The sequence below is a fragment of the Opisthocomus hoazin genome, chromosome 9 (assembly GCF_030867145.1).
Source record: "Opisthocomus hoazin isolate bOpiHoa1 chromosome 9, bOpiHoa1.hap1, whole genome shotgun sequence".
Taxonomy (NCBI): Eukaryota; Metazoa; Chordata; class Aves; order Opisthocomiformes; family Opisthocomidae; genus Opisthocomus; species Opisthocomus hoazin.
Genome location: NC_134422.1, coordinates 12,905,692 through 12,918,301, shown reverse-complemented (window position 1 = coordinate 12,918,301; position 12,610 = coordinate 12,905,692). Strand labels below are relative to the sequence as shown.

Genomic DNA, 12,610 nt, shown 5'->3' with positions numbered 1-12,610 from the left:
TGTTAACATATGGGCACATCTCTTTGTAATCATGATCAGCTCTACTAGTATTCGCACAGACCTGCTCACTTCTGTTGTGTCTAATCAACTTTGTTTCACAGACAAGGAAGTCAGTTCCAACCACAGAACAATATGCCCATCTTGGGATTTGGTAGACTGTCTATAACCAAAGACACGTAGACATGGAACAGAACAACCTTGCTAACATTTGTACATGCTTAGAACACTACACCCACAGTTCATTTTACAGCAGACACACAGACTCTCTGAACCTCTGTTCCCCATTTTCCCACCTCGCTGTGACGTGCCAGACACAAAAACATACATGGATTAACATAACAGCTGTGATGAAGAAACTTACCCAGCTTTTCCCCCTGCTTCCATGTGGTTGGCCAACGTAACATCGTTGGACCACACATCAAACTGCCACTTCCTAAGGCCCAAGACCCCGCAGTGAACTCTGCCGCTGTGGATTCCAACCCTCATGTTGACATTTACTCCCGTCACCTCCCGGACTAGTCTGAAAAGAGATATGAGAAAAAAGGACATTGCTAAGAAGTTCACGGTTGTAGTCAGTGATACAAACTTGCACCCAGAACACAGAAATCCATAATGACCCATAAATTATTCATGCATATACATAGTGCTGCTCATCCACATCAACAGGACAACAAAACCAAACCAGACCAGCCATACTGCTCTTGGACGGCCTGGCTGGCCAAAGCAGAGTGCTAATGAGAAAGGGGAGCCCCTGGAGTAAATCCATGTACTCCCAACTCATGGTCAAGTTCAGAATTCATAAAAAATTCTCTGGGGCAGTGAAAGGAATAAAGTGTTGGTCTCTGATTTCCATACCAAAGCTGGACATAACCTGCCAGCACTCAGCCTGATTAAGAGTAATAGCATGTTGCAAAAAGGAAATGATTTCAGAGAACTTAATTTTTCTGTATGGCACCAAGCATCAGCTCTTCCACAGATGAAATATGATATGTGTGTGAAATACCCCACTGCAGATGAAAAGCTTGAACAGGGCTTACAGCTGCAGTCAGAGCAGCAAAACCAGAGAACCACATCTATTCAAGTCACTCCAAACAGGCAGCTACAAATACTCAAGCTCTGATTTTAATGAGGTTTTGGATGCTCTGCTTACTCCCAGAATGACTGCTGGAATACTTTGTGGGTTTTGCCCTTTTAGGGCAAAAGTTAACTTCAAGAGCTGTTCACATGGAAAATATATTTAGGAATGTGGGTAGGGGAAAGTCTCGATGAGGCCATCAGAACAACTCTGCTTCTTGTTATTGCTGATCACATCATTCCCAGAATGTCTGTGTTTCACAGGCAAATTCACCTACTCATGGCAGGGGGGTTGGAACCAGATGATCTTTAAGGTCCCTTCCAACCCTTACCATTCTATGATTCTATGATACCTCATATAGCACAGTCCTTTCCTTTGAGCTGTTAGTTCCTTGCAGCATGAAGTTGTACTTCATACCTATCAGATTTCAACCTCTTTGATTTTCAGGTTCATCTAGTCTTTTCTAGATAACATCCTATGGACATGTAAGTCCTCCCAATTTCCTAACATCAACACAGATCTAATATTTCTGCTTTGGTTATTAATGAAAATAAATGATTAAAGTTAGACCAATTCTGGACTCTAGTTCGTTCCTCACAGTGTAATATGTCTCTTAAAAGACTGTTCAAGATGACTTGTTGAAACAGCTCCTACCCTCTTACAGTTCCTTTTTCCTTACAATTCCTATCTTACGTTTCAGTACCTACCCGCTGAAGTGACATTCATTATTTTTATTAACAAGCAGCAGATATTCCCTAGCAGGGAAGGGAAGCTGCATATGGGTAAGCTGCCACAGGCTTACAGACTGAAAGAGCCCCAGCCACAACAATTGGAAAAGCAACAGGAACTGGAGTAATGAAAATGCAGCTGCAGCCATAGCTCTTGCAAGGACAACAGCAACTGCAGTGTGCGTACAGCACTGGGGAGGGAGGAACAACGTGCTGCACAAGTTATACAAACCCTACTGCACCCTCTGCCAAGCCACATTACTGACACAAGACCAGGGAACTTCTTGCAGTAGAGTCATTGATGAGAAGGTGACTATCTCCAGATTTTGCAGCAAACAAATGAGTTTTGAAATATCCTTTGTTACCCTCCTTTTTTTTTTTAGTTCATTCATACTAGCAGTACAGTGAATATAATTCTGTCTTTCAGATCTGGGTTAACACTCCCTGCTGTTATTGTGCACAGATGAAATCAGTCTACAGGCAGGGCCCAGTGCTGGTGAAGCCTGCAATCAAATGTTCAGTAGTTATTTGTTACCTGCAATCAAATGTTCAGTAGCTATTGGTTACCTTAATTGTGAAATCTCTTATGTTGATCCTTAGGACAGGAGGAGGTGAGGGGGGAAGGAGGAGTAGTGAGAACACAGTCACCTTCCAGACTTATTAAGAGATAAGATTGTTAAATGTGTTCATCGTACACCAAGTGAGAATCAAATTTTAAAGGCTGCTGAAGAGCTATTTGTAAACAAACATTAAGTACACTTCAGCTCCATGTTTATTTCAAGGCAAGGTGGGCTGCAGTTAATCAGTGAAGTCTAGACATCCTGGTATCAGTCAGCCTTGTGGGGGACTACACAGGAATGTGTCAAGGTCTCTGGATTTCATCAGACCAACTACTGCAGAAAGGGAGACTTTTCTGGGCAATGTACACACTACCTTCTTTGTACGGCTGGTGGCTAAAAGCTGCTGCTTCTTGTGTTTGACAAGACACTTTGTCACCTGCCACTTCATTGTACGTCATATGGAAGAAATAGCATCCTTCCAAGGGTTACTGAAAGCGAGTTACTTGCAACTCCTTTTATTCTGCATTTTGCACACAAACCTCAAAAGGAGACTGGTGCAAAGCAACAGAATTTAAAACCAGGAAAGTAAAGGTGGGAAGTCCTGACAGTGTACACTACATAAAAAGCACAGAAATGCCGCAGCATACTATTTGAATGGCGTCTCCTGGGTGAAAACACTGCTTTTCAAACTCTGTATCTGTATGATGAAAATGAGGCTGAAAAATGTAGCTGTGTATTCATGTCCTTGCAGGAATTCAAATAGTACGGGTGTACTGTATCAAGCTCAGCAAATAATGTAGCTCTAGTTTTTATCAAGATGAAATGGAAACTCCATCAATTCACTGAACAGAATGAGAGGAGAACTGCATAGACATCTTCTATGTCTCTGTTGGTACCACTGATACTTTAGAAGATGCTTCCACAAAATAAAAAACTAGAAGAGAAGGTGAAAATGAAGCAGAGTCTCAGTGCAGCAGGGATGGTGTAGATATTATGGTCAGCTCAGTTACCATCCCAAACTGACTGAACTTTCAGCCTAAACTTGCATACTCTCAAGATGACCAAATAAATCTTCCCTCCCTGAATTCTGAGAACTGGCCTGTGAAAACACATGTCTGATGCAACCAATATTCAACATTGTCTGCAACCCTCCAAGTACTGTAACTAGATATGGGGCTCGTATTTGTTACTCTAAAGACAGGAATGGTCTGGACAAACACAGGATTGCTAGCTGACCTTAGGAGCAGGTAAAGCTTCAGAACAGATTAAAAAAAAAAAAAAAAGATGGGGAAGTAAGTGGAAATAAAGGAAAAAGCACCATGGATCTGTCCCAGTCTGTGCCAGACCAACTTTACGGTTTTCTTCAATAATTAATTTAACTAAAGTAAGAAAGTCTTGAGCCTGGCCTTTTTGGCATAGGGACACATGGAGAAGGATTAGTTAAACTAGACAAGACAGACCTTAGCAGAGGAATTGTAAGGGGAGTAAAAAGCTGGTTTAAAGACAGATAAGCAAAGAGTGACTGAAATTTAATAAAGTTATTAATCCTCCGATTTCACATTTCTGTAATTCACTGGCATTCTCCTTTGGGAATGAGACTTCCAGTAATTACAGTAACCTTTGCCTTTCCCATCAGGAGACTGAGCTCTGATATCCACGTGGCTATAATAGACTCAACTGTCTGTCCTTCTGCTGTCAAACCTTTACTGCATTTTGTTTTCTTGTTCCAGCTGGTTTCCCTTTTTGCTGGCATTAGTTCCCTGGTTTGGCTACCTTGCTACTAATGTAAGGAAGGCCTAACAGGAAAAAGAATCTATTTGTATTTGTTCTGAAATTTTCCAAGGGGAATAAGGTACTTACGAGATGGCCTCTATCATATCCATTCCCATTTCAACACAGCAGTGTGCATGGTCAGCTCTTGCTTCTGGCAGCCCAGACACACAGTAATAGCAATCACCCAGGATCTTGATACGTAAACAGTGGTTTTCCTAAAAAAAACCCCAAACCAATAATAAAGGAGAGAGAAGTATTCAGCTTATATTCATGCTTGCAATAGCTTGCCTTTTAAGGCAGTGAATATTTACAGAAATCCAGTGAACCAGCACAGTATGTCATTCTTGCAACAGGAAAAAAATAATATCAGAATTATAATAGAAAACTTACAGCTGCTAGCTTATCAAATCTGGCAAAGAGCTCGTTCAGCGTCATGACCAGCTCCTGAGCAGTGCACTGGGAGGCCAGACTTGTGAAACCCTCTATGTCTGCAAAGAGGATGCTTGGGAAAAAAGAGAAAAAAAAAAAATATGAAAGTGTCACAAAATTTGTTGCTGGTATTTGTGTAAGTTCTGGGGTAGAAATCCAGGGATGGGGAGGCTTGTAGGGGTGTCCCAACCCTATAGCAGCAAGGAAATGAGCACCCCTGATGCCACCTTATGATACTCTATCACACATAAAGCCCTGAATAGCACTGCCCTGTCCCCTCCAGAGATTAGAAAGGATGAGAAAACCCCAAAAGCCTTTCATCCCCCCACCCATGTCCCATGTCCAGAAAACTTACAGTGTGCTGGGAGCTGGTGATGGCATGATAATGTTATCAGCCATCATTAATAACACGGCACTCCTACACAATGACTAGATTAGCTCAGCTATAAAATCAACACTTACCCATTTTGTTCACATTCCTCAACCTCTCAGCTCAGTAACATCACCTGTGTCTTAACTCCGCGGCAGAGAAACCACACTCCTCTGCCTGCTTCCCCTGCTGCCGAAGTGCAGCCACAAAATAAAGTCCCTCTGTGGTGAATAACCACCTGCCTACCACAGCTTTCATCCCCGCTTTGGTGGTCTGCTTCCACGCATGCACCCTGGCCCCATGGCTGGCAGCACCCTGCCCTGTGCCGTGGGCCTGGCAGACACACTCCTGCAGTGCTATAGATGCACAGAGCCGGGTGCGATGGCACCGTGTGCTGCTGGGGTGAAGGTTTGGGCGCTGCAGGGCTGGCCGGGCATGCCCCAACACACTCGGCTGTCCTGCTGAAGACTGACTGTCAGGCTTTGATACTCTTCATTCACTGGAGAAGGAAATCTACGCTGTTTTGCTCTACTCTGCTCATCTTCCAGCTGTGCATGCTTCTCACTTATAGCTTATTTCTTTTTTTTCCCTCAGCTTCTAAAGAACTACAGAAATGAAACCTCCCATTTGTATCACACCTTCCAGCTGGCTTAGCCCCTGAAACACTAGAAAAATCTACACCTACAGCGCTCAGGAGCTCCTCTCGGTAAGGCTGCAAGCAGGCACTGCCCAGCTTTCTGCTGAATGCCAACTGAGGCAAACCTCTGCTATTGCAACAGGGAAACCAAATTATCCCCATCAGCCCAGAACGACTGGGAAAACCCTCTGAAAGCAGCGTGGACTGTTTTGAAAGCACAATTATTTGAATCACAAGCATTAATAATGATTCCTTGACTTCAATTAATCAATTTCAATGTTGTACTGCAAAGATTATTATATTTTTTTTTTTAACTGGAAAAAGATTCTGTCTCATTGATGACAACATTGAAAATATGGATTTGCAACCAAACACAGCCATTATGCTAAATTTAAAACTATTCAGTAAGACAAGCATCAGACTATGTCTATATAAGCCTAAGATAAAATATATATATATGTACACACATTTATAAAAATATAAAATTCATAATCTATATTTGTATATTGGAACATTTATCAAGTGGTTGACTTCTTCTTTGAAGCTGATTACTGTATCAAGCTGTACTTGAATAGGAAGCAAAATTAAAAGTGTAAATAACAAGGACTTTGGAATTGTTTCTTCTTTGTAAAATGAAACTCCAACATGTTTTAAGCAAATTGCAGAGGTTAGGTTTTCAGTTGGAATTCCCTGCAATGTCTTCAGACAGAAAGTAAAGACAACAAAAATATGTTCACAAACTTTATTTTTCAAAAATCCTGAAACACATTTCACTTCTAGCACACTTTTCGTATTTTCCTTCTACATTGCAACTTCAATAAATCATCCACCAAACATATTGCATTAAATATTTCTTTGTTAGTCAGACTGAAACTAAAATGTACAAGAAAAAAGCACGACAGGAATGCAGCGATGTCTGAATCAAAATATACTTTGCTATTTTTTAAACACTTGAGAAAATACACAGAAAATAAATCAAGATTTCTCTTGTTTACAAACAAAAGTAAACTTCCCAAAGAAATATAGTTGAAGCCAACTGAAATCTTAGAGATATCTGTATTGCTGGCTAAGCAACTTAAGGATGTTTTAATATGCAATGTACAAATAGGAAATGTCTCCAGTTTTCATGGCAGTAACAAAATGTATCTGTTGCAAGCATGTCCCTCTTCCAGCATGGGGCAAATTGCAAATTCCTCATTTATAGACATGTTCACACTGTTTGTGTGTGTGTGTGTGTGTTGTAACAGCTGTGTGTTATAACAGCAGAAGTACAGAGCAACTGCTGCTCTGACATTCAGATAGCAATGGGTGTATGTGAAAATACTACACAGGATGGTGCCCCGAGCCTTCTCCTCTTGCCCAATTCAGAAAATTAGTGCTAGCACAGTATCCTAATAAACATGGATAAATGACTGAAGGTTGCCTCCTCCATTCCCCATTACCATCATGCCAGATAAATGGATTAAGCATTCCTAGAAGTTAAATTGCGGCAGTATTTTCAACCAGGCAAATGAAGTAACCAGCAGAGACCTATGGAGCTAACCTATGCACAGATTTACGCCTTTTCAAATTGAAACTACTTGGTTATAACATTTTCTCAAACTTGTAACCTTCTACAGGTCACCAGCAAATTGCTCTTTGTTCAAATTCAGCAGCTATCTCCTTCATCTTGAACCTTGTCTTGCACGTCCAAGGAGAGCATGGGTGCAGCTCCATATGCAGCTCTCTGGCCGAGTTCTAGAAAACTACAATTATAAGCACTAGAAAATGGTTTATTATGACAATAAAACCTGGAAAGGTTGCACAATGGGACTCAGAAATGCATTCTGCACATGAGCCGGTAGCAATATTGGGAAGCTAACATTGTCTAATGCCCCTGTTAGGAAGTCAACTTTTGCTATATGAGACGCTTCTCAGAATGAGTGTTTTGTTTGAGGAAAGAGGGATGCACAAAACAATTTCAGCAAAGCCACTTCGATAATTTTTGAGAGGCAAGTCAAGGAAAAAGAAGTTTGGTTTTATCTAAAGGAAAGGAATGAATGGCAAGTGTCTTTTCAGATGCTTCAAGTCTCATCTCACTCTTAAACATGGACATGACTCCTGGCAATAAGGGGAAAAGCTTCACCTGGGACATGCCTTTTCCTCTTTATATGAAAACTTACTCAGAATTGGTTACATGTTAAGTCCTTTGCATGATTCAGTTTTTGCACACTTTGTGATTAACATGAAGGCACCTACCTGCATGGCCCATCTCCTGGCCCCTCTTCCATGTCACAGCTAACCAAGTAACCTCTTGTAGCACCTGAGCATATTCCATTACAGGCTTGAGACAGCTGTGTCCCCTGCTCTGCAACCAAATAGCTACGCCACTGAGCTATCAGAAGACACTGCCTGGGACACACGCGCTGCAGAGAACGGAAAACTTCATCAGGATATGGAAAGGACCATGTGGGGAATGACAAAGGACAGAACAGTAATCTGGGAACTGAAGACAGAGAAGGAAAAGACACATTTGTGGCAGGAGACTGGAGAAAGCACAGCACACGACCACCAGAGAAAACAGCCCTTGCAAACAGCAAGAAAAACGGAGAAAACAGCCTGAAGCCCCTCTGTCCTCTGCTTTCAGAGAGCTCTGAAAGCCACTAAATCACATCTTACTCCTCCTGCCAAATCTGTTCTCTCCACACTCTCTTGCTAGCACTGTAGCTCCAGCAGCAGAGACAACAACCAGGTTTATCAGTGCCAACCCTGCTAATGACCCGCAAGAGAGGAATGGGGACCTGTGTACGTGGTGCTGTGCCATGCCACTTCTGCTCCTCTCATTATTAGCCCCAGCAATCCTTAAATACAGCCTTCTCCCTGTAAAATACCCAACAGCCCAGAAGCAACTAGGAAAAAATTAGATTTCTCTTATAAATAGCCACCAGGGCTCATTATCCTCACCCTGTGTTTAGTCAGAGCTTTTCTTTAAAAACGAAGCCCACTGTATCTCCTCACTCACACAACACACATGCAGTGAGGTTGCAGGTGCATCTCCCAGTCCTGCCATTGCATCTTATCCAGACTAGGAGCTTTAGAGTTTAAACACACAGCTTCCCCAAGGTCCTCAGGTCCTCACTCCACACTTCAGTCTTTCATGTCAGACTACCCTTAGCAATGAAAAGATTTTATTAAAGGATGATGGTGACGGATGATTGTGATGAAGGGCAAAACTCAAGCCAACTATTTGTCAGCCTTCAGAGGGCAAGGCATTTCCTTGCTGGTGGGAGCACAATGCCAGTAATAGGCCTTTCTTGTGCCAAAATGTGGGGTAAATGACAGTGGTCAACAAAAGGTCAAATGAAATAATTATTATAGCTATAAAATATCATGAGATAAGTAAGACAGTGGTTAAGAAGTACTATTAGCTGAAGCTGCCTGGAAGGGATTGACCACACAATCTGCAGCCTGAACATCAGCAACTATTATCAGCACTGCGTCCCAGTCCCTGCATCTGGAAGGCTACTGCTTTGTGGAAAAAACAATTTAGCTTGTAATTAAAATGTTGTAATGGCTTCAGAGCTCTTGACATATTTTCCACTCCATCACTGCCTTCAGATCTACCATCTGATGGGGTTTTGTCCAGCAGTAACCAGGGTATGACCTCAAAAATGACAAAAAATAGTTTATTTCTGGGAAAGACAGACAAGAAAAGGGGAGTTATCATTCCTTTTACAAGTTTCTTTTAAAAAATTTTTCTGTTTAATTTTCGTTTGAAAGTACCACAAATTGTGTTATAGGGTAGAGTTGAACACTTTCCTAAGCTCCTATTTCAGCTCCTGTTTCCAGCAATGACTGGCTCAAAATTTCATAACTGTACAAGGCAAACTCATCTTTATGCCTGTTGCCCTGTGTGGCACATGACGCTGACAGGGAAGAAAGACGAAAAGGAGCTTGGGGAGGTGCCAGATCCTGCTGTCCTTCCCCTTGCTTAGGGGCTAGGCTGGTACTTGCCTGCTGTTGCCCAAAAGCCCGGCAGGGCAGCTGGAAAGGCGGATGCACGGACTGAAGCACCCCTGAGCCCAAGAGCCCGGGGCTGCCAGGCAGCGTAGGGCAGTCTGAGCACACAGGTCTAGCTGCTGCTGCCACTGGGATGCCTGCCGGTGCCGGAGCCTGGTCCTTACCAAAACACCACCACCACTGTGGACTGCAAGACCTTCACGAGAAGGATGTCTAGATGATTATTGTAGAGTGCTTCACATAGCTGCAAAGGCAGAGTGAGGAGAAATAGAGAGAGGAGCAGCTCAGATGCAGAGCCAAGAGGAGAAAATTCCCGAAGTGCTGAGCTTAGCTTTCCCATGTTTTGGTCTGTAGTGCATTCACAGAGTAGTTAAGATACACACAGACAGGCAGCTCAGGTACCAAGAGGAGCCTCTGTGCAACACCCCAGAGATCAGTAGCGTGAGCCTGCCCAGCTAGGGCTGCTTTCCCAGTCCATGCCAAGGTCCATCCCACTGCACCTCGGGTCCTACCACTGCAGGTCATTTAAAACTAGCTCCTGTAATTCAGGTAATCCGTGCTTTCACTGCACTGCTAACATATCCTGAGGCAGAAGCATCAAAGGATCTTTAGGATGGCAGAGAAGAAGGTTCTTAGCAAGAGTGCGGGAAGCGGAGAGATCTTGGCAGAAAGCAAAGAACGATGCAAGGACTAGGAAGAACTAAGGACAAGGTGGGAAGCAGGAAACCCACATGAGACATTTAGAAACCACACACACCTACAGAGAGTAATTTTGAAGTGCAGCCTTGAATGTTTGAAGCTAATAGAGTTATCAAAGGAGGGACACGACACAGTCAGGTTTCCCTGCAAATGCAGGATTATTCAAAACACTAAATTAAATCATCAGTGCTTCTAACGTAAAAACAAAAAACCAGTCGTGTTCTATTTCGAGACATGTGCGTGCCATGCACGCCAGCCACAACATAAATCAAGCAAGGCAAGAAACACAAACCCTATCACCATCACAACGGTAATGCCAGTCATGAATATAAACACCATGTGTTACTGGAAACCGAACACCACAGGCACTGCATGGGAAACAGAATAAAACCCCAGACTCGGTGAGCTTTAACGACTTATAAAACCAGCAAAGTGCATCTGACTGCATGTGAATCAAAGCCATGGTGTTTTACTGCAACAAATACTACCTACAAGAGAAGAAAAAGTTAATGTAGCATAATTTAATAACCATTGTTCACTAAATACAAGCTCACTAATTTGCATTCAAGAGCAAAGGTGTAACAAGAGAAAGCCATGTGCTGTAGACACAGTCTGCCCTTGTCAGTGAATTCACTAGGCTAACTGGTGAGAAGTGTCTCAGGGTGCTACTGCTATTTCACAACACCATCCACTGTCATTGGTGTTGCATGTCACTAAGTCATACTGTGAACAAGGAACAAGAAAGAAGGATGGATTGGGATGAAGATGACAAAACTCTCAGCTGAAGGGTTGGGTCAAGCCCTTAACACCAAAAGAGTCTTTCACAGAATCACAGAATGTTTGAGGTTTGAAGGGATGACTGGAGGTCATCTTGTCCAACTTCCTGCTCAAGCAGGGCCACCTAGAGCTGGTTGCCCAAGACCATGTTCAGATGTCTTTTGAGTATCTCCAAGGTGGAAGCATCTCTTGAGCAGTTTGGCAAATGAGTCAATTTTTGCACTGGGACACCTGTTTAAAAGCCAGTTCCCCACCAGCACTGTAAGCCCAGAAGTTATTTTCCAGCTCCAGTGGCATAAACATAGTCTTAAATTAATCTAGAAGCTCCTAGAGCAGACATGGCATCAAGACACACCCAGTTGCTCTTTCTTAGCTATAACCACTTGGGGATGGGATGACAAGGTGGTCCTCTGTGCGCTCTCTCTTCTACCCATCCTATGCACAGAAAGGGTTTCAGCTTCCAGAAACACGAAGTGAGACCATCTCATAATGCTCTTTCCATCCTAACAGCAGCAACAACAGAAGGACAAACCGAAACAAGCTGAGGATGAGTTCACACAAGTGGCACAGTGACCACGGTCAGGCAGCATGCCTAGGTAAAGCAGCACAAAACTGAGCAACGGCAGCAAAGCCCACCTGAGAAGGGTGAAGTGGCCCACACAGATCACTGTGCTGAGCGACAGCCCGGTCAGTGGTCTGGCAAAGGCTGCTTGCTACTTCCAGACTAACTCAGGTCTCAACAGCATGTCAGCCTTGCTCTCTAGGGACGCCTATGAGACAGGCTAAGGTCTTAGCCCTAGCAAAACAAAAAATGTTCTCCAGAACAGCAGGACATCAGACAGAACAGAGGTTAAAATATTTCCTTTTCCTACAGTCATGGAAAAAGAACAGCCCAACAGTAAAAAGATACACTGTCTTTCCTGAACTTATATGGTTATTTTAGAGAAGACTCGTTCACTATTGGAAATCACCTATTGTTTCAAATGAGCCCTAGCACTTCTGTGACACATCGGCTGGCACTACTCCCCCTTGGGAAGTGGGACTCTGTCGTGCACCGTGACAGTGCTCCACCTTAAGAACAGTCATGCTGGCTCCCACTTGCTCAAGAGGGTGAGAAGGCACCTATGTGCACAAATGCTGTGATAAGCAAAGCAATACTTGAGAGAGACAGAATAAGGCAAGACAGGAGGAAATACACACAAAAACCCTACAAAAAAAGCGCCCAGAAAACTCTGAGCCTTTTCACCTTTTTCTTCACAGCAAAATCATAGAATTATAGAATCATAGAATGGTAAGGGTTGGAAGGGACCTTAAAGATCATCTGGTTCCAACCCCCCTGCCATGAGCAGGGACATCTTCCACTAGACCAGGTTGCTCAGAGCTCCATCCAACCTGGCCTTGAACACTTCCAGCGAAGGGGCATCAACAGCTTCTCTGGGCAACCTGTGCCAGGGCCTCACCACCCTCCTGGTGAAGAACTTCTTCCTAATATCTAATCTAAATCTGCCCCCTTTTAGTTTAGAGCCATTCCCCCTTGTCCTATCACTACACACCCTTGTGAAA

At 43.2% G+C, this 12,610-nt stretch overlaps 1 protein-coding gene across 2 annotated transcripts in view; it reads right to left on the bottom strand.

The window, feature by feature from the left end:
• Window positions 1-12,610, bottom strand: part of ADCY5 (adenylate cyclase 5) — a 226,402-nt gene that overhangs the window by 58,316 nt on the left and 155,476 nt on the right. For both annotated transcript variants that reach the window (XM_009943400.2, XM_075430846.1), the window contains exons 4-6: window positions 4,527-4,638; window positions 4,224-4,351; window positions 362-520 (exon numbers count right to left, since the gene is read on the bottom strand). In XM_009943400.2, the coding sequence (XP_009941702.2) occupies window positions 362-520; window positions 4,224-4,351; window positions 4,527-4,638 (399 nt within the window). The remainder of the gene's footprint in view (window positions 1-361; window positions 521-4,223; window positions 4,352-4,526; window positions 4,639-12,610) is intronic.